Raw genomic sequence first — 21,808 nt, 5'->3', positions numbered from 1 at the left:
ACAAGAAGTTTTATGGTGAAGTTGAAGAAGCTTTTTCTGAATGTCTTTAATGACGATGAAAACAACCTCAGTGTTTACCCTATGGAGAGGCCCCGCCCCATTTAAGACATTGTCCTCGTCCACTAGGGGGTGAGACGTCTCGACAGGATAAACACTGATTTGTTATTTGAGTTGAAGAAAACCAAAATATCTTCAAAGTCACAATAACAGTCTTCATTGACTAAAAATAAGAGTAAAAAATCACAGAAACCAACCTTTGACTGTAACTGTGCTGCTGCAGCGGTCACTACCCGCCTCACTGGATGCCACACAGACATAATCTCCACTATCCTCTACTGCACAGTTGACTATTTCCAGACAGGCCGCTAAGTCAATCGAGGCCATTGTGTATTTAGAACTGGAGCTGATCTCCATCTCATCCTTGAACCATTTAAAACTGATGACAGGGCTGCCCGTCACTTTGCACTCAAGCTTGGCGGGTTCGCCGCTGGTGACGAGCTTGGTCGCCTCAAGCTTCCTCACAAACACGGGAGGTTCTGAGAGAAGAGGTTAACATTCATTATCAGGCAGAAGACATTACATACGTTAGTATCAAGAGAGATATTGGTGACAAGATTTCCATGCAGCTGCACACGATACTGAAGACGGGCACCTTTCACAAATAGGACGGCAGTGCAATCCACTTTCCCAGCATCGTTGGATACTTGGCATGTGTATTTAGCCGAGTCACTGGGTTTCACAGTGTTAAGCTCCAAAGAGCTTGACGAGGCATCTTTCTTTATGAAATATGAGCCCCCAGTTACAACCTCCTTTTCCTCTCTGAACCACTTTACAGCCAAAGGTGCTGTTCCAGTGAAGGCTGTTTTGAAGGAAACAGTGGTTCCTGGTATAACATCCTGGTTGTCTGGTTTCACTGTGAACATAGGGGGCTCTGGAAGCCATGAAAAACAGATAGCATTTCATGTTAGCATGAAATTATTCAAGGATTGTACACAGCAAATAGTGGCACAACATAAGCCAAGCATTCATAACCTTTGACATAGAGTGTGCCACTGGTTTCCTTAAAGCCGGCTGAATTGGTGGCTCTGCATTTGTAAACTCCAGAGTCGGCTTTCTCCAGTCGTATTATTCTTAATGTAGCAGAGCTGTCTTTGAATTCAGGCTGGAATTTGGATCCAGGTGTGATCTCCTGGTCGTCTTTGAACCAAGCTATAGTCATGGGTTGGGACCCAGACACTCTGCAATCCATGGAGACGTCATTACCAATGTTTCCATCAAGTCTTTTCAGTGACTTGGTGAAAGTTGGAGGCATTATCCGATCTGGTTGTTGAAGAAAAAACACCTGATGCATCAACACAATTTTTCAAAAGAACCACTCAGCTACTTCTAAAAGCAAATGACACTGAGCACCGTCTTTAATTACAATTAAGACTATTTCAATATGGCAGTTATGAGTCTGTAGCTGTATGAAAGTCCCAAAATGTGCAAATACAATGGACCTAAGTTTGTTTCCTTGTAGCTATAAACATAACCAAGGACTTTAGATGTTGGAAGACGTGATCAACTAAGACTGATCATAATTTTATCATTTATAAAACAGCAAAATCATGATCAGAGTGTTAAAGAAGGAGAAACCAGAATCAAACCTAAGATTGTGATTGAGCATGTGCACTGGTCTTTCCCGACTTTATTGGACACCTCCATCTTGTACTCTGAAGTGTCCGCTCTTTCTGCCGTAAGAATCTTCATGGTGGCAATATTGTCCTTCAGAGTCATCTTATATTTACGGCCACTGATCATCTCCTTCCCGTCTTTGAACCACTTCACTTTGAGGTCCGGGCTTCCAGAAATTGTGCACTCCAACGTGGCTGAATCTCCCGCAGTCACACTAATAGACTCTGCACTTTCTACGATTCTGGCAGGTTCTGGGATAAGACAGACCCATTAGTTATTAAGATATACGAATTTAGACTCAATAACCTATAGAAGTCAACATAGGAGCTCAAACATGTCCAAGTATCTCTGCATCGAAGATTTCAACTGACCTTGCACAGTCAAGGCAGCTTCGCATTTTTGTTGGCCAGCCTCATTCTCAGCTTGACACAAATACTTGCCGCCATGGCTGATGGCCACTGTTGTTATCGACAAGCTAGCAACATTGTTCTCAAACATCATCTTGATATTTGGATCGTCATCTCTCAGTATTTCAGAGTCTTTCATCCATTTAATGGTGATGGGAGCTGAGCCCTTAATGGTTCCTTGTAGTTTTACTGTATTTCCCAACACAGCTGTAACACTCTCAATCCTCTTTGAGAAAGTTGGTGGCTCTACAAAAACAGTTAAAGAGTTAAAAACTGAGTTTGAAGCACGACATTAAGCCTCAGTCAATAACAAGATTGTATTAACCTCAGGTGTACTAACCTTTCAGTTTAGCTAAGGCCTTAGTGGTGACTTTCCCCACATCATTTGATATGACACACTGATAATCTCCAACATCTGCACTTTCAAAGCTCTTGATCTCTAGCCTAGACAAGGAATCTTGGGCGAACATTTTATATTTCTGATCACTGGAGATGGCTTTCTTATTTTTTAACCAGCTGATTTCAAAAGGAGCTGTTCCTGTGATTTCACACTCCAGCTGGGTTGCTGATCCCTTCACCGCCTCCACTGTCTGCAACTCTTTTCTAATGGATGGTGGCTCTGGGTGTCAAAAGGGTAAGTAGAGTGTATGGAGTCAATACCAAAGCAATTGGTATAAATTGAATTGAACAGTGTAAAGTAAATGCAAGATGTGACAAACCTTTAACAGCAATAACGGTGTTGCAGCTCTCGCTGCCGGCATTATTTGACACCTCACAGGTGTAACTTCCACTGTCAGTGACCACAAGGTTTATTATCTCCAAAGAGGCAACTCCATTCTTGAAAGAGATTTTATATTTTTCTCCATCACCAAGTTCTCTCTCGTTCCAGAACCAGTGGATGTGAAGTTCGGGTGATCCCTTAACGGTGCACTGTAAGCGTGCAGCTATACCCTGTTTCCATGTAAACTTAGGCTCCATTTTCTTAACAAAGGTAGGGGGCTCTGAAAGGAGTGTTTAGTTCAAAAACACCAAGATAATTGTCAAAAGAGAGACAAAAAAAAAAAACAAGACAGAAAAGTGCGAAAAAGAAATGCAAAAGGAAACACAAGAAGATAGCGGTGCATTGTGTTAGCGTCAGCTTGCAGATGGCTAAAAATAGTTGTCAGCAATAATCCACTAATGGAAAGATCACCTTTAAGATCTTACCTTGAACTGTTATCACAGCCTCACAGGATGAGCTCCCGGCCTCATTTGTGGCTGTGCACACATATTTCCCAGAGTCCTTCACTTTGGACTTGGGTATCTCAACAACAGCCACCTTGTCCTCAAAGGACAGTTTACAATCCATGCTCTGGTGGACTTTTTTGCCATCCCTGGTCCAGATGACAGTCACACCAGTGTCCTCGTCCACCTGGCACTCCAGCCTCAGTGGGTCATTGACAGCAGCTGACACTGGCTCAACTGTCTTAACAAAGCTGGGCGCCTTGATAACCGTGAGCTCTGTGTCAAAGGTAGCAGTGCCAACACTGTTGGAGGCCTTGCACAGGTACACTCCCTGGTCAGTCAGCTCAAGACTTTTAATGTGAAGGGAATACTTGTTCTTTTCACATTTCATGACATAGTTCCCTTCAGAGGAGATGGCTATGTTGTCTTTGTGCCAGACAACTTCCATGGGTGAAGATCCAGTAAGTGAGCACTGTAACACAGCTTGTTTGCCCACATATAAAATCATTGGGTCTGGTTTTGATACAAATACCGGTGGGTACATTTCTATGGAGAGCAGGTGGAACAAAAAAGTTGAACAAATTTTAAAAAGTTGAAAAATTACACCAACATCAAAAATAACCTGTGCAATCTCAACTTGGGGATTGATGTAGGTTTAAACATGAGCAAATGTGATCCTCAACATCATTATATCTCACTAAATGTGACACCAGATCCAATATCATCGTCACTTCCACATTGCACCATAATGATTCAGGAAAAACACTTTGCAAATACAGTATGTATATAATTCTCTCTCTCTCAAACAGACACATATAAAGCAACAGTTTCTTTTAAAAAAAAGTCCCAATGGGGTCTTACCGGTGACGATAAGTGAGGCAGTGCAGCTGTCGGTGCCATGCTGATTTGAAGCCTTGCAGGTGTATTCACTGCTGTCGGCTTTGACTGGGTTCAGGAGCTCCAAGGAGGTACTGGTGTGGCGGGTGAGGATCCTATACTTATCGCTCTGTTTGATCTCAACGCCAGACTTGTACCATTTGAAGGCCACACTTGGAGCTTCTTCGATTTCACATTCAAACTTGGCGTGGCCGCCGATGTTTATCTCCAGAGGTGTGATTTTCTGCCTAAAGACAGGTGGCACTGAGGCACACAGACAAACAGAAAGGTCAATGTTAGTCATCAAATCTACAAAACTCTTGTAAAAACAACAACAACTGAGTGATCAGGATCAGGAATGGAGAAATGTGAAACACTGGTGATTTCAGGAGTGACTGTGGAGGAGAAAAATAGCAAGAACATTAGCCCCATGGTTTCACAAATAAAATTGCTTTCATTGCACATGATAGTCACAGGGCTAGGGTTCAGGCTAATAAGAAGAGAAAAAAGAGTTTGTGAAAGATGAAGCAATGTCAAGTTGAAGCCCTGAAAGCATGCAGAGAGACATGGTGAAAGGAATGGACCTAAAGGAAACAGACAGACCATGGGTTTAAAACACAGGAACCTGTTGACAGCAACATGCCAAAGTGACCATGGAAAGACCATGAGAGTTACCTAAAGACCAGGATCATGACAACCATTGTAGCAAGACGCTTATCGGTGTAAGATAAACTTGCATGGCTGTGACAGTTCTGGTCTTTAGGCAATTATTAACCATACAATGATGTGGAACAAACAAGACACTGTGTGTTAGTACCATCCAGTGCCCCGCTAAGAGTGCTCATGCCGAGCTATGAAATGAATATAGAGACCAAAAGGACAAATGCATTGTTTTATGTGAGGACAAAAGTCTTGAATGAACCAATGTATGTGAATGATTAGTCTCAGAAGAAGTGGATGAATGAATGAATGATACATTAATGTTTCCTGTCATCAAACCTCTTGAGACCACAGTGAGTCTTGAAGATGTTGTAGTCCTGCCGGCTTCATTCTCAGCCTCACAAACATATTCTCCTTGATGCTTCTCCTTGACAACTTTGTTGATAACCAATGTGTATGTGTCGTGGTCTTTGGAACACTTGAACTCTTTGCCAGATTTCACCAATTGCCCATTGAAAAACCAGTTTACCGTTGTGACGTACTTAATGGTGGTGCTAAATGTTATTTTGCTATCTTCGTCAATTGAAAGGTCTTCGAGGGAGGTGACTATTACAGGGTATTCCCTCTGTTCTGGCCTGGACACACTGACTTCCTCTTTAAAGATCTCCTCCCTGAATTCCTTCTGGAAGCTGACATCCACTGACTGTTCAGTGGGGATGGTGGTTGGAGGTAGGCTAGTGGTGACAATAGCAGCTCCTACATCTTTCTCCCTGCTTTTCACCACTACTGACTTCACCTCCTGCCTTGACACCTGTACTGACTGCACAAAAGCCACGTGAGACTCTTTGGAAATTTCAATCTGGGATGAGATGGACTGTTCCATCTTTGCCGACCTGGATTCCTGTACCACAACCTGTTGCTCAGCTGCAGCACATTCAACTGCCATTTTAGACTCTGTCTTGACTGCAGCAGTCTGAGATTTCACAGCAGTGATACCCACTGCACTCTCTGCCACGCTCAAAGTCTCTACCATGGATGACAACATTTGCTTAGAGCGGGTCGAGGTGACCTGTGCCCTTTGAGGTTTGTCTAGCTGCATAGTACCTGGCTGATCTGAGGTAAGAACATGTGCTTCCTGGTACACTATGGAGTGGAAAGCTGCCTGGAGTTCAGTCCTTAGGTCAGCTGTCTGAGGGTATTTACCCTCAAAAGCCAGAGTGATCTCCATTGGGGCACCAGTTGTTGTGATCAGATATGTAAACATGGCCCGCTTGGGCTCTCTTTGAACCTTGACTTCCTGTACTTCTACAGCCTGTAACCTTCCTACGACATCAGCCAATAAAACTGGCTGGTCGCTGGCCACAGCCGACTGAAGGGCGTCTCTGAGCTGATGCCGTATATTTAGACTGAATGGTTTAGGGATCTGAATCACAAATGTCATCTCTTTGGGAAGAGCTGTGGTGTCTTTTGATTCTGATGCCATAAGGGACAGTTTTGGCTGTGTGGTGACAGCGGCTTTGGTGGACTCAGACTTGGTGATCTCCCGAGAGAGCTCACCTTTCAGCACTCGCTTCTCATCCATCACTATTGACTGCCTGACAGACTGGCCCTCCTGTATCTGAACAGCAAAGTCCTGTTCTGCTGCCTCTAGAAGGACACTACTCTCAGTGGAGATCTCCTTCTCCTCAATTTGGACTGGCTCAGTGGGAAGTTTTGGCTCTACAGCCATCTGGCAGGTGAATTTATCCACAGCTGTAAGACTCTCAGTATGACCCTCCTCTAAGGCTTGAGTGTCAGTCACACTGGTGACATGCATCACATCCAAGCGATCCTCCTTCTGCACCAAAGCTCGCTGCTGCTTGACATCAGTGATAACTGGTGTCTCTTTTGGCAGCTGCATGGGTTGGAAGGAGAGCTGGAGGATGTTTTGAGGCCTGGGCTCAGTTCGAAGCTTAGACTGGATGCCAGTTACGGACAAATCCAGCTCAGTGTGATAATCTGCCGTAAGCTCCCTTCTCTCTTCCGAAGTGGCTGCATGACTCCTTGTCTTTTCTGGTTTCTGGACCGCTACTTGATGGTCAGGCTTCTCAATTATGAGAATACCCTCTTTGGGTAGTGCTTCCACGGGTTGGGTTGATTGGAGATGCAGTAGACTAGGGGGCTCTTTCTGGGGTTGAATAGTCATGGTGCTGGCCTTGGCCTCAAACTCTGATGTGTCCTCACAAACTACTGTCCTCTGCTCATCCTGGCTAACAGAGTGAAGGAGAGTGGGACTCTTCCTTGCTCCTGCCTGCTCTGGAGCTGGTTTCTCACAGGTGAAGCTCTTCTCAGAGGGAAGGAGGTCCTGGTCTGTGATAACCTGCAGGTGCAACAACTGCTCCCCTTCGACCTGTGACTTAATGGACATAGCACTGTCCAGACTTGGTAGCTGCTGAGTGGGTTCAGCCTGCAGCATTTGTTTTTCTTCAGCAGTTAGAGCCGCCTTTATCATTGTATCCTTACAGAGAAGGGCTGTCTCCTCAGAGGGCCTCTGCATGGAGAACTCAGTCTCCTTGGAAAGAGTCTGTTTAGACTCACTAACTGAGGCCAAGACAGGTCGGTGCTGTTCTTTCCCAACTGAAGACTTCACAGCAGAATCTGCTGTTGCTAGTTCAGTTGTGTGGCCCTCTGCAAGCACCCGTTTCTCCGCAGTCTGCGCTGAATATAAAATCTTTACACCTTCCTTAACCTTATAACTCTTCTCCTTCTGTGGTTTGGGAATATCCTGAGACTGCTCTTTTAAGATGGGCAGTTGTGACTCAACTTGATGCCCACTGACTTGATGTTTGGGTTCTGAGGTGGGCCTGACTTTGGCAGACTTCCTATCAGCCAGAGGCTCCGTGCTAACAGTAGAAAGTGGGGTGAGCTCCTCAGCAACAGCTGACATCACCATAGACCTCTTTTCTCTAGCCGCCTGAAGCTCAATGACCTCAGGGCTTTGAATACGATCACAATGCTGCTCTGTGAGGTCCTGACTCTCTTCGACAGACGATGTAAATGCTGCCATGTGAAGCTGTTTCACAGGAACAGTTGAAACCTGAGGTGGGTGGGTAGGAACTACAGACACCCTCTCCTCTATCTCATGAGACTGAAGCACTGCTGCCTGGTGGGTCAGCTGCTCACGATGAATAGTGGCAGCAGAAATGTCTAGTTCTGTAAGGGAGCTTACTTGCTCACTGGGAATTATCTGTCGGTCTTCAGTGCCGATGGTGTAAACCATCTGATCTGGCCTAGCTCTGTCCTGGCCTGGGAGGCTGACCTGGTACAAGCGAGATTCTGTTGCTTGTTCTGTCACTGAAACCTTATAACCTTTCTTCTGAACTGTCGTCAGCTGCTCTTGTTTGTGAGAAACAGAGACTGATTCTTTGAACACAACAAGTTCAGCGCTACAAGATGCCTCTCCAAACTGGTTTGAGGCCTTACATGTATACAAGCCGCTGTCTTCCTGTTTGGCGCTCTTAATGTTGATGACACCAGATCCGTCTGGATTTGCTATAACAATACAATTTTTACTGGGCTGGATTTGGAAAGCACCCTTAAACCACTTCACATCAGGCATTGGATCACCAGTGGCTTTGTAATTAAAAGAAACCTCTCCTCCCTCTGAGCACCTTACGGGTTGGATCTGAACTGTGAAATCAGGAGGTTGACCTGTCACCTTGAACATCTTCTCAACCCACTTCTCCGCCTGGCTAACATCAGGCTTTTTCACTTCAAGGTATGTGGTACATGTTGTCTGACCAAACCTGTTAGTGGCAGTGCAAGAGTACTCGCCTTCATACTCAGATGTGACCTGAGTGATTACTAAGATGTACTCCTCCTTCTGCTCTATCAGCTTGTATATGGAGGAGTTCTCAATCACCTTTCCATTGTGAGACCATTGAACGGTTGGCTTTGGTAGACCGGATATTTTGACGGTAAACCTGGCTGTTTCCCCAGTGGTTACGGCTGCGGGGGCTAACTGGCTAAGGAAAACTGGCTTTTCTTTCTTCTTCTCTAAAGAGGAAGAGTAACGTTTGGACTCTGGCTTGAGTTCAAGTGTTTTGGTTTTCTGTGGTAACTGGACACCAGTGTAGTAGGTCTCCTCTTGTTCTTCCACAGTGGTGATGGTGGTGCTACAACGCTCTGTTAAGAAACATTGAGCAAGACTGATAAAAATATCCACAACACAGATGCTATAATATTAACATTGAATTAAGAAAGGCAAATATTAGGACTGTCCTTAACCACATACATCTTAAGTCGACTACCAGACAAAGACTTCCACCCCCAAATATTTGGTTAAATTAAGCATTTTGACCAGTTTTCTCCCTCTGGAGAGGGCTGCTGCAAAATCTCTTGAAATTTCAGCAAAGACAAAAGCAAATTTTATTGCTTTATTTATCGAGTATTGATTTAGATGTTTAATTTCACAGTGACAACCAGCTCTTTCCTAATGCATGCTACAAAAAGGTAATTAAATCAATATGAAATCAGTATGAAATCTCTCAGTTTACAAAGACGCTTTAAAGTCGACTAAGTGATTAAAAGAGGACAGCCCTACAGTATATTTACACATACCGTACATATACTGTATACAGGGTGTCGCAAAAAAGATGTGTGCACACTTTGAATGGTTATTAAGTGGGGGTTTCTTGAAATTGATTTAATTTTCAAAATGTAATAGAATTTACAAACAATACGATACAATACAATCTGTCACTGCCTGTTCTCAAACGGACACGAAGCAATGGAATCGCACACATCACCAATCAATTCCTTTGGTATTTGCGTGCATTCACGTTCAACGGCTGCTCTCAATTCAGCCACTGTTGCGGGTCTCATAGCGTAGACTTTGTCTTTTAGGTATCCCCATGAAATATATGTATTGTATATACAGCTGCTAAAGTGTGTATAATTGTTTAAAACACCCTCTATATACACGCCACACTTAGGGCGCACTCACACTGTCCTTCCGCACCGGGCCAAAACAGGTTTTTCAGCTAACGCTTAGTGCGTTTGACCAGTGTGAGTGCAACCGCTCCACGCATAGCTGCGGCCAGCTAGCCGTCCACGGCCCCTTTCTCAGAGAGGTGGGCTTTTGTAGAGCGCGTTTGCACGTGAACGAGCACGAGCGTGCGCACGTGTACGAGCACGAGCACGAGGCCTACGCGGTTCTGACGTAATTTATGTGCGCCTGTTCGGACATAAAAAAAAGAAGGAGGGACCATGCGCGGACATTTAACAACAACAACAATGGCGGCGAAAGGTTCACGTTGGTGTGATGCGGAGGTGGAGTGTTTACTGCAGATTTGGTCGATGAAAAGATTCAAAAACAGTCGACAAGACGCACAAAAACTCCGAGGTCTACGGAAAGATCTGGAAACAAAGCCACGCATCGCCATGACGTCATCAATGCGTGTGACGTGTTACGGCGTGATGACGTATAGGCAGCAAGAAGCATTCTCCGAGGCCCAGGTAGTGTGATTACAAACGGGCCTGGAGGGGGGGACAAGGACCCTAAAGCACGGGGCACGGTACGGAGGAACAGTGGGAGGGCGCCCATACACACACAAACACACAACATAGGTAGTTTTTGACACCTGCATTTTGTCTGTAAATTTGACAGTTGACAAATGGACCTTGTGAACACCAAACGCGTTAATCCGTGTAAATTGTTTATTAAAAAGAGCAAACGCAGCCTCCAACTTTAAATCATTAAATATTTTATTATATAAACTCTGACAAAAACCAACAAATCTCTGTACAAATAAACCGTGACGTCCTTTCTTAATGCCGAATGTTTTTAATGTACTTTACTGGTAAATTCTACTCATACACTCCTAACATGACATATTTACAAAACATCAAAACTTATATTTGAAATTTTAAAAAAGTTTCACAGTATTATCCATTTTTAAAATTTTTAGTACTCTATTATGAATTTCCAGCTTGCTTTAAAACCCAAAAACTATCATTCACACTCAGGAAAAACACTTACACAGCACAAAGAACAATAAACTGAATCATTTAAAGTGAGCATTACGACAATATGTTCTTGATAGCGTCCAGATTGGCTTTCAATATGATGACTGCTTAAAATGTTAACCTCAGATTTAGACTTGAGACAATTTCTCAAGTATTTCTAACGCTGTGAAGTTGATCAGAAGAAGTTAAATCTATTTTTATTATTCAAACAAAGCAGTGACCCATTTGAAACCAAACGTTTTTCAGTGTTGCACTAAACCCCCACGACATTACTCACAAATTTTCCATTGATATTCTTTCGCTCGTCATTCTTTCTTTCTCATTTCATCACAATTTTTGAGTTAAATCCATTTGTTTTAACAACAGTTTCTACATGTCATGTAGTTCTCACTGCTAAAGAAACTTTTATTTTACATTTTAAACTTATTAGAACTGTTTTGTGGTCAAACCAAAACTATGGAGGGACGTCACCGTGCTGGCGTGTTTAACTGAACTGTTAAAACACAAACCATATGTTTAAGTTTCACCTGATTATTGATTATAGCTTCAGTCCTAATAATTATAGGTGGTACATTAACTGTATTGAATTTTCATATATATATATATATATTTACCGTATTCTCCGCACTATAAGTTGCACCTAAAAACCTTCAAATGTCTCAAAAGCCGACAGTGCTCCTTATAACCCGGTGCTCCTTATATATGGACCAATATTGAGCCACAACAGGTCTCCAACTACGGTGAGCAGCCGCCGACTCTATTTTCCCCCGTAGAAGAAGTAACGCGCGGTGCATGTTGAGATATACGACTGCGTGAAGCGTGCCGTTTCATTTCCATGTGTGTGTTTGTGTAAAGAGCCCAAAATGGCTCCTGTTAAGAGACACGCTTACGACGCAGAGTTTACACTCAAGGCCATTAGTCACGCAGTAGAACGCGGGAATAGAGCAGCAGCCAGAGAGTTGAACATGAACCAATCAATGGTGCCGAAGTGGAGGAAGCAACAAGACGACCTCCCCTGACTGTTTTGTTGACGTTCCCTTTAGCGCAGCTCCATCTAATGGATGCAGAACGTAACCCCAGCCTCGACTGTAGCGTCTGTTCTATGCGCCTTATAATGTGGTGCTCCTTATAGTGCGGGAAATACGGTACTACCCATTTCCTTTGGCTGTGTACTTCCTCACAAACTCTTATTGTCACTAATTTAAAAAAAGGGAATATTTAGAAATGTAAATATGTATCTTTGTGAAGGTTTTCTTTAAATTATACGTTTTGCTTCACACACTTGCCTAACAATCCACATTGCAGTGGTTATTTTCTGTAGTGCAAACTGATGAAGAGCATAATGTTAAAACAGACTGGTATCATTTTAGTTTGAGGTACACATCTTTGAATAAAAGTGAGCAGTAAAACATCATCGTAAATTTCAAAGTAAAAGCAGCTCACTCTTTAAATTCTCGCCAGATAACAAAAACAAAAACAACAAATTTGTCTAACAACAAAAATTAGAATAAAACTGTTTACACAACTTAAAATAAATAAAGAAAACAGTGACATAATTCACCCCATTTTTTTCTTACAAGTTTACATTTTACTATCACTGACACCCTATGACAAACATTTACACACGTTATGTTTTCCCAACATGGACTATCGGCTGGTTGCCCAAAGATCATTTAAACCAGGGCTGCCCAACCCTGCTCCTGTAGAACCACTGTCCTGCATGTTTTAGGTTTCTCTCCGCTCCAACACACCTGAGTCTAATCATGTGCTCGTTATCAAGCAGCTGAAGCTCGTCACAGGTTTGTAAATCTTTAGACTCAAGTGTGTTAAAGCAGGAGAAACCTAAAACATGCAGGACAGTGGCTCTACAGGAGCAGGGTTGGGCAGCCCTGGTTTAAACAATCCTACTGTGGGTAGGCTGTGAGGCCTTTGCTCTGGGACAAGTACTTGTAAACAGAGTTAAGCAATCAATGAGAAGACAAAGTTTTAAGGGGGAAGATTAGTATGAAAATATCCATTGTTTCATATAAACTATTGCTTCACTCATTATCTGTTTCCCTGTAATGTCGCTTGTAGAGTTTGTGTTATTTTTCAAATTTCCAATATCTTGAAAAATAACCTTAAAGTAGTCAAGAATAAGCAACATACGACAACGGAAATTTGAGAGTAAATGTATCTTTGTGCAACCAGCCCCCTTCGACCTCTAAAACACCTTTAGCAGTGCAGCAGTTTCAATGCAACCGGCTGAGTTTTGGATGATGCACTTATACTCACCAGCATCACTCTGGGTCACATTAGTAATGAGCAGATTGAAATGACCTGCGGTTTTCTCCTGGATTATACACCTGCTGTCTGTGACACGGTCTCCGTCTTTAAACCACTCAGCGGTGGGACTTGGCTTGCCATTAACCAGACACTGAAGGATAACAGGCGTCCCTACCGCCGCTGTAACGTTAGTCAATGGGATGACACATTTAGGGGACGTCTCAGTCACCTGGAACTGAAAGCTACACATTTCAGAGGACTTCCCTTTGAACTCTATCTTGTCATCTTTTGCCGGTTCAGCAAATACATCAAAGTTAACGCTAACGTATTTCTCTCCCTGTTCGCTCGTTTCGTTGTCTGTCTTGGCAACCAGCCTGACTGCCCGCTGCGACTCATCTGCCTCTTGCTCAAACTCGAACTCAAGCTCAATTTCTGACACCTGTTCACTGTCAAATGACGTGTTGCCAACCACCAAGTCAAACTTCTGCGGCTGGACCTTGGCGCTTCCGAGAGACACGGCGGTCAACTCCCTTCCTCTGGTCTTCCCTGAAAAAGCTTTGGCATTTACCACCACCAGAGAAGCCCTGCACAGAGTCTCCCCAACAACGTTAATAGCCCTACAAGTATACACTCCGCTATCCTGCGTTGTGACTTGACAGATCTTAAGGAAGTGGTTGTCTCCATCAGATGAGTGCAAGTATTTTTTGTTATTGTGAGGAATTCTTTTGTCCCCTTTGAACCACGACACGATGGGAGACGGGATTCCCATCAGTGAGCACTCAAACATGATAGTGGTACCCTCAGGGGTCTCCATGTCACAGATAGGATTGATGAACCTTGGAGGCATCTCCGTGACCTCGAAAGCTATTTTCAAATCATCGTGCTCCTGGGTAACGAAGTCCACAGCGCCCTCCTCATAAATACTTGGTAACACATCCAACGATATGATCATGCTCTTGTTGTCAGCTGTGTACTCAGGGATGGTGATGATCTTAACCTGTCTCTCAAATTCTTTCACCTCGTTTTCATCCAATTCTACTTCGAGCAGAATCTCCTGCGGTGATGGAGAACGAGAAGAGTCATCTTCCTCCACATCAAACTCCATCACATGCTGATGGGTGACAGCAGGTGGGGCAGGCATGAACCTCACTTCCTGCGATACAACTGCCACCAAAGCAACACTTCTGGCTTCCCCGACATAATTCACAGCCTCGCAGATATATTCTCCCTGGTCTGCTTTAGTGACATTGTGAATTGCTAGTGAGATGCTATCGCCATCTCTCTCCATTTTGACTCTGTCGTCTGCCACCAGCTGGGTTTTGTTGCAGAACCACTTCACGTCAGGGGACGGTAGGCCAAACACCTCGGCATAAAAAGTTAGTGAGTCATTTTCAAATACTTTTTTCTTAATGAGAGGTTTGAGGAAGGCTGGAGGGATTCCCTGCACTTTCTCCTGAAGAGATGCAAGGCCTAAAGACCCTATTCCTTTGGTGAGGTATCGATTATCATCAACGTTTATTCCAGGAGGGGTTGTTTCAATGCCCTCATCACCGGGAGATGTCAGGAACTGATCTGGTGAGAAGAACCTCTCGCTAGTGTTTCCTGTCGAGGGTCGCTTATGTTCTACAGGGGAGAAGGGATATTCTTTAGGGGTCATGAACCCACTAGGTGAATCAGTACTGGGAGTGTGGAAAGACATGTGAGACTTGGGAGTGTGGAAGGACTCTGCAATTGCCTGTGAGACCTCAGTAGATGAGCCCGGGGTGTAGAACCTCTCAGCTACCTCTGCTAGCTCTTCGCTCACAGTGCTGCCAATCTCTATGGACATCTCAGACTCAGGGGATAGTGGTCTACCCCAGTCTGTTGGAGTGTTGTAAAAGTCATACACAGCACCAAAAGTGACCTCCTCTTCCTCCATGGAGCCAACTGCTGCTGTTGCTGCTGCTTCTGCTGCTACTGCCTCTCCAGTTTCAGCTGCTGAAGCCTTGTCCAAACTACGTCTTTCCTGTAAAGATGAATCCTGGCTTTGAGGCCCTTCAGCAATAGCATCCTCAGGAAGACTAAGTGGCTGAACTCTGCTGTCCACTTTAGGCTTGACAGTAAGTGGTTTAGGTCCTGGATTTGCATGGACATCAATCCTCTCCTCTTCACCCTTGATTTGTGTAGGAGGCTCAACTTCATCACCAGCCATTTCCTCTGCTACTTCTGTCACGTCGGTCTGGGACTCCGGCATGCTGAGGAAGACACCACTGTCCATAGAGGGCTCTGGGATTGAAATAAGCTCCTCATCGGCAAGTACCGTAGTGACAAATTCAGCCTCACTGTGGAGGACTGTAGGGGAGGACCCTGAAGCTACCATTTGTTTCTCAGGTTTGAGAGATTCAGAAATGATTTTAGGCTTAACAGTTTCTTCGGCTGGAGCTGAAGTTCGAACAGAGCGTTTCACTGCAGGGACTTTTTCAGACTGGAAAGGAATAAAGCTGCTAGTTCTGTCAAATGTACGCACAATTTCCTCCCTCTTCATCTCCACTTCACATGCCTCCATTTGTTCTGGTAATCGAGCAGGTTTCTGTGCTCTAGGCCTGACCAGGTCTGGAGATTCCTGCACTTCCTCCACAAACTGTTTAACTACACCACTTTCTGTGAAAATGGCTCCCTCTTCAACATCATCAGGTACTGTAGACATCTTGTGGTCTTCCTCAAGAGAGATAGTGGGCTGGGAGGTCTTGGAAGAGATAGATTTGGGTGCAACAGGTGTTTGAGGGGAAACCAATCTTCCTGAATCAGGAATAGTTTGAATGAAATCTGGTTCTGCAATAACAGGAACAGCTTTGGGAGAACCCGGAAGTCTATCACCACATTCATCGGAAATGGCCACCACAGGTATAAACTCCTCAGGGAAAAGTGTTTCCTTTGTCTGCTCATCCAGAGATGGGGAGGTCAGTAATGCCACTGGTGAGTCTGACTCAAAGGCTTGTTTAATCTGAGAAACTTTTATCACAGCAGCAGAAGCTGACAGACCACAGCCAGATACAGTCAGAGGCTCTCTTGAGACAACGGGCCTGGATTTTGGGGCTTTGGTCACCTCCGATGAAGGTTGTGAACTCAGAGGTTTATCTTTTGTCTGAGGGACACTATCCTCAGCGTGAGTGATTGTAGCTTTGTGGAAAATGGCGGGTTCCTTGACATCCTCAGGTAAGCCAACGGGAGACCTCCTCAATCTTTCAGATGGAGTAACACCACCACCCTCTGAAAACTGTACAGCCTCTGCCACTTGGGCAGGTTCACCTGTGGTTGCACGCTCTAACAAAGCAGTGTTGCCCTCAGAACAGGTGATATTCTCTGATTCGCTGACCATGTGAGGAGCTTCACTACCCACATCAAAGGAGAAAGTAAATTTGTGTTTGACAGTCTGAGAAGCCCCCTCATCGCTTGGCACCTCAGAGCTTTTCTCTGTAAAAGCCTGAGGTTTGTCCTTACTGATTTCCTCTCTCATCTCAGGCAGAGGAGTGGCAGCAGTAATTCTGATTTCTACAGGTGTTGAGCCATAAGATTCATCTGAGCACTGGCGTCTTTGGATCACCACCTGAGGAACCTGTAGCCTTGCCTTTCCTGAATCCATGTAAGTCTCGAGCTCTGCTTCTATTGCACTCTCCTGGTTTTCCTCACGCTTCTGTAGCTCCTCTGTAACTACCACATCTTGTGTGGCCACTGATGCTCTCACTACCTTTTTGTCTGAGATTTCAAGAGTGCCGCTGCAAATGGATTTGCCATGTTTATTGGTTATGACACAGTCATATGTCCCCATGTGGTCTGTTGTTGGATAGAAGATAGTGAGCTTTGATATGTTAGATTTGCTCATGATATCATAGTCAGGGTTGTGAGCTAATGGGTGGCCATCTTTGAGCCAAGTGACTGAGGGCAGAGGGTCACCCTGATACTGGCAGATAAACTCTGACATCTCACCAATTTTTACTTTGACTGAAGATATTTCTTTCACAAATACTGGACCGGAGCCTCCAGCACTTGTATCAACTTCTTTCATCGTCTTTAACTCTTGAGTTTGGTAAACTCCCGCTTTAAAATTTGACTCTTCTTTGACTCTCCTCTCTTCCTTCTTTATAGCTCCTTTATAAACTCCTGCTTTAAAATTTGACTCTTCTTGGACTCTCCTCTCTTCCTTCTTTATAGCTCCTCGTTCAAAACTGTCTGCACTCATTTCACTTCTCTGTTTTGACCTTACTGAATTTTCACCTGCTTCCTCTCTCTGCAAACCTGCAAAACCCTCCTGTTGTCTCCATTCATTGCTCTCTCTGGTAGTTCCCATCTCCTCTCTCATTCCTCTGGCCTCTCTTACCTCTGACTGGAAGTGTTGGCTGCTGAATTTATCTGCCGTTATTGCGTTATTCTCCCTACTCTGTCTCCTATCTATCTCTTTTTTCAGTTCCTCTGGTGGGCTACGGCATGGGGAGCGTCTCCCGTCTGAGGACAATTCTCCAGGCTGATGAGGGCTGTCCTTCAGGGCAGAGGCAAGTCCAAATCGCTCAAAAGGCACACTAGTAAGTTGGGTGGGAGAGTATCTCTGGACTGAGGACAATTCTCCAGGCTGATGAATTGTCCTCCCGTCTGAGGACAATTCTCCAGGCTGATGAGGGCTCTCCTTCCGGGCAGAGGCAAGTCCAAATCGCTCAAAAGGCACACTAGTAAGTTGGGTGGGAGAATATCTCTGAACTGGTGAAGCCTCACGGCCCATTCTGTCCTTAACAGGAACAGATTTTAAACCATAAGAGCTTTCAGTAGGTTCACCCATATGGTGTGGTAAACCAGCATGTGTAGGAGAATGCCTTGTTGTGGAAGAAGACTCACAAGGAGGAGATTGCTTGTACCCAGTGGCATGTTGAATAGGGGAAGGTTTTTTTGTTGATAAGGCTCCGTCATCAAGAGTTGTATGTGGAGGTGGAAGGTCACTGGGTTGGATCTCATGGAAAATGCCACCACGATGGGGTTCACTGTGAAATGCTGGAACATGGGACTCAAGCAGAGCGGAGCCAGGCTGTTTGCATTGATTATCCAAAGCCCACTCAGACTCTAGCTCAGCTACTTCCTCTTGTTCGACAACATCTTGTTGCCATTTCAGGATACGCTGAGCCAGTGCTTCCTCCTCACTTACAAAGTACTCACTGTCCCTCTGCAACCGGGTCTCACGGCCCTCTGTAAGCAGCTCGCCAGCAGGCGGCCACTGCAGGCTATAGCCCTGCTGATCTTGGTAACCAGCAGGAACTGACTCACTCAAAAGGAACTTCTCTTTGGCGGTTTTCCCAGGGGAAGTCTTCTTGCTATGTACAACTTCAGGTTGTGATTCTGAAGCAGATGCCTCTGCGACATTTCTTCCAACCTCAGTGGTTCTCTCAGCCTGGATCTGTGAGTATCCCTCCACCCAGTCCGACTCTGGCTTCACGTCTTGCTCCTGTTCCATCTGAACGTTCTGCTGCCATTTCATTATCCGCTGAGTCAAGGCCTCCTCTTCACTGGCAAACTTCTCACTTTCATTCTTCAACTCGGAGATGTTCTCCCTTGAGAGCTGGAGCTCTCGCTCTTCTCTTGTCTTCTCAAACAACATCTTCTCTGGTCTGGCTTTTGTTGTAGGCAATGACTCAGCTTCCACACCTGCTGCTCTAGCTTTTATTCTGGGAGATGTTTGTGCCAGCATGATGGATGCTTCAGTTTCCACTCCTGCTGCTCTAGCTTTTATTCTGGGAGATGTTTGTGCTAGCATGACGGATGCTTCAGTTTCCACTCCTGCTGCTCTAGCTTTTATTCTGGGGGATGTTTGTGCTAGCATGACGGATGCTTCAGTTTCCACTCCTGCTGCTCTAGCTTTTATTCTGGGGGATTTTTGTGCTAGCATGACGGATGCTTCAGCTTCCACTCCTGCTGCTCTAGCTTTTATTCTGGGGGATTTTTGTGCCAGCATGACTGATGCTTCAGCTTCCAAATCCCCTGTTCTTGCTTTTATTCTGGGAGATGTTTGTGCCAGCATGACGGATGCTTCAGCTTCCAAATCCCCTGCTCTTGCTTTTATTCTGGGCTTAGGCAAAGGGGCTGGGGTTTCCTCCTGTTCGACTTTACCTTTTATTTCAGGTGATTTCGGTGTTGACATGGTAGCATGGTCGACAGTTTTTCTCTTCTCCACCACCTTCTGCTCAGTGTAAATGTTCTCCTCAGGCTCCATGTACTGTGTCTCTGTTTGCATGGGCAGATTAGCTTCAGGGTAGGGTGTCTCTTCTTCTGACATGTGCATACCTTGCTGCCATTTCCTGATTCGCAGAGCTAGGAGTTTTTCCTCGCACTGCATGCGTTCAGATTCCAGGCTCTTCTCATACTGATCCCTCAGAGACTCCCCTGCACACTCCTCTTCATAAGGATCGAATGTTTCTGGTGTTACTGCCTCACTAAGGAACCTCTCTTTGGTAGATTTGACCTTCCTTGGCCTAGGTGACACTCTGAATCTGTCCGCTGCCCCAGCTTTTGTTCTAGGTGACAACTCCGCTTCCACTTCACCTGCTCTAGCTTTTATAATGGGGGACTTTTGTACCTGCACGAGTGGTGCCTCAAATTCAACTTGTTCTGATTTGGCTTCCATCGTGGCTGACTTTGTAACCAAGGAGGCCGACATTTCCACTTCTTCTCCTTTCGCTTTTACTTTAGGTGATTTGGGTGTTGACACAGTTGTAGCTTCAGGATCGACCAACCTTGCCTTCATTCTGGGTGAAAGATGGAAAGATGAGGGCATGACCTCAGGTTCTAAAGTTGCACTTTTCTCCATAACTTCCTGCTGGGGATAAATATGCCCCGCCGGCTCCATGTACTGCATTTCTTCCGGCATCGGCAGTTCAGTTTCAGGGTGAAATGTCTCCTCTTCTGACATCTTACTCCCTTGCTGCCATTTCCGGATTCGCAGCGCAAGGAGTTTTTCCTCACACTGTACCCGTTCAGCTTCCAGGCTCTTCTCATATTGAGCCCTCAAAGACTCCCCTGCACACCCCTCTTCATAGGGATCAACTTTCTCCATTGATATGTCTGCTTCACTAAGGAACTTCTCCCTGATAGATGATACTTGGCGTGACTTAGCCCTGGTTGACTCTGTGAGTGATACCTCCCCTTGAGCAGGCTCAACTCTAAAAGACTCCCTGCTTTCAGTATATGTTGAAGTTTCCGGATATCCTAATGTTTCAGAGTATGGGACTTCAGGATGATGTAGCTTGACTTCAACCTTTGTAGTGACCAACGTTTTATCAGCAACTGCACTGTGACGTTCACTTACCATTTGCTTGAATGTAGCATCTTCCTGAGATTCAACAAAGCTCTCAACGTTTTGATCCTCCAGTGTCTCTGAATATGTTTCACCTGATTTCCTTTTTGTTTCTGGCACCATTGTATCAACCAACTCACCTCTCATTATCTGAATGGCCCTTGTTCTGGACTGAGGTTCAAATGAATGCTTCATACGAGGCTGTGAGGGATCCCTGTGTGAGCTTTTTCCTGGAAATTCCCTATTACTCTCCCCAAAATCGAAGGGTCGATTGAAATGTTGCACATCAGGCAGAGAGGCAGGCTTATTCCTGAGCCTCTCTACGTAATCTGCATAGCTCGACTCACTGGCAACTGATTCCGACTCAAACTCAGAGGAGGACATGGTGGAGATAGAAAGCCTCTTCTTCTGTTTAACTGCTTTTTGGAGAGTGGTAAGTTTTGTTCTGACCTCATTGTGAAGGCTCTCAGTGTCACTGAACCTCTCACTGTATCTGTCGCTGCACCTATCACTGAACTTGTCACTGAACCTGCCACCGGTGCGCCGGTCACAGTAGATATCACTGAATCTGTCGTTAAATCGCTCAGACCTCTCAAACATAGGGGGTGGGGATGGCGCCCGCTCAGAGGCAGTCTCCAAACGTTTGGACTCTTTCTCTCCCTCCTTTTCTTTTGCATGGGAACTGGCCTTGAAGAACACGGTACGTACCAGAGAGTTCTTAGATCGAGATCTCCCCTGATGAACTTTGGACATCTTGTCAAATGGAGACCCTACGCACCTGAGGTCGACCCTAATTTTCCTCTCTTTCCTCTGCTCTGCCATGGTGTCCATGCTTTCATGAGCTTTGGCAGAGCGTCTCACAAAGCCAAGGTAGTTCGCAGACTGCTCTTCCTTCAGTGACACCAAAAGTGATGCTGTGGACTCGGCAGAACCCTCTGTGTTGAGCGCCATTACCTTATAACTGCCCGAGTCCTTCTCTTTGATACTATCAATAACAAGACTGGTGGAGTGCATATGCATTTTGCTGTCATTACAGATCCTACGTCTACGGTCTTTAGGAATAGACTTATTATTATGAAGCCATAGGATAGTTGGTGGAGGACATGCAACCAATTTACACTTTAACTCTACTAGTTCTCCTTCCAGGACTGACTGGAACTTGAGTTTCTTGGTAAAAGAAGGCTTGATGTTCTCCGTCCACGAGCTGATCGAGGAGGTTCTGCTGGTGCAGCGATTGGCTGACACCAGACCGTGATCTGGGAAGTCCTCGGTGTCGGAGAAGGCCCCCCTCAACTGTCGGGTGTCAGTGAGTTCGGAGCCGCCGTACGCTGTTCCTTTTTTGCTTTCGTGATAAAACAGCTCTGAAAATAGAAACAGACAACGG

At 45.1% G+C, this 21,808-nt stretch overlaps 1 protein-coding gene across 1 annotated transcript in view; it reads right to left on the bottom strand.

The window, feature by feature from the left end:
- ttn.2 (titin, tandem duplicate 2) overlaps nt 1-21,808 on the bottom strand; it is a 225,914-nt gene that overhangs the window by 160,247 nt on the left and 43,859 nt on the right. Inside the window, exons 39-48 of the mRNA XM_083921112.1 lie at nt 5,181-9,005; nt 4,167-4,445; nt 3,288-3,851; nt 2,801-3,082; nt 2,422-2,700; nt 2,046-2,327; nt 1,647-1,925; nt 1,033-1,320; nt 653-931; nt 255-536 (exon numbers count right to left, since the gene is read on the bottom strand). Of these exons, the coding sequence (XP_083777238.1) occupies nt 255-536; nt 653-931; nt 1,033-1,320; nt 1,647-1,925; nt 2,046-2,327; nt 2,422-2,700; nt 2,801-3,082; nt 3,288-3,851; nt 4,167-4,445; nt 5,181-9,005 (6,639 nt within the window). The remainder of the gene's footprint in view (nt 1-254; nt 537-652; nt 932-1,032; nt 1,321-1,646; nt 1,926-2,045; nt 2,328-2,421; nt 2,701-2,800; nt 3,083-3,287; nt 3,852-4,166; nt 4,446-5,180; nt 9,006-21,808) is intronic.

The sequence above is a fragment of the Echiichthys vipera genome (genome assembly GCF_963691815.1).
Source record: "Echiichthys vipera genome assembly, chromosome: 10".
NCBI lineage: Eukaryota > Metazoa > Chordata > Actinopteri > Perciformes > Trachinidae > Echiichthys > Echiichthys vipera.
The sequence above is the reverse complement of the archived record's forward strand: the minus strand, read 5'-3'. Positions and strand labels throughout refer to the sequence as shown.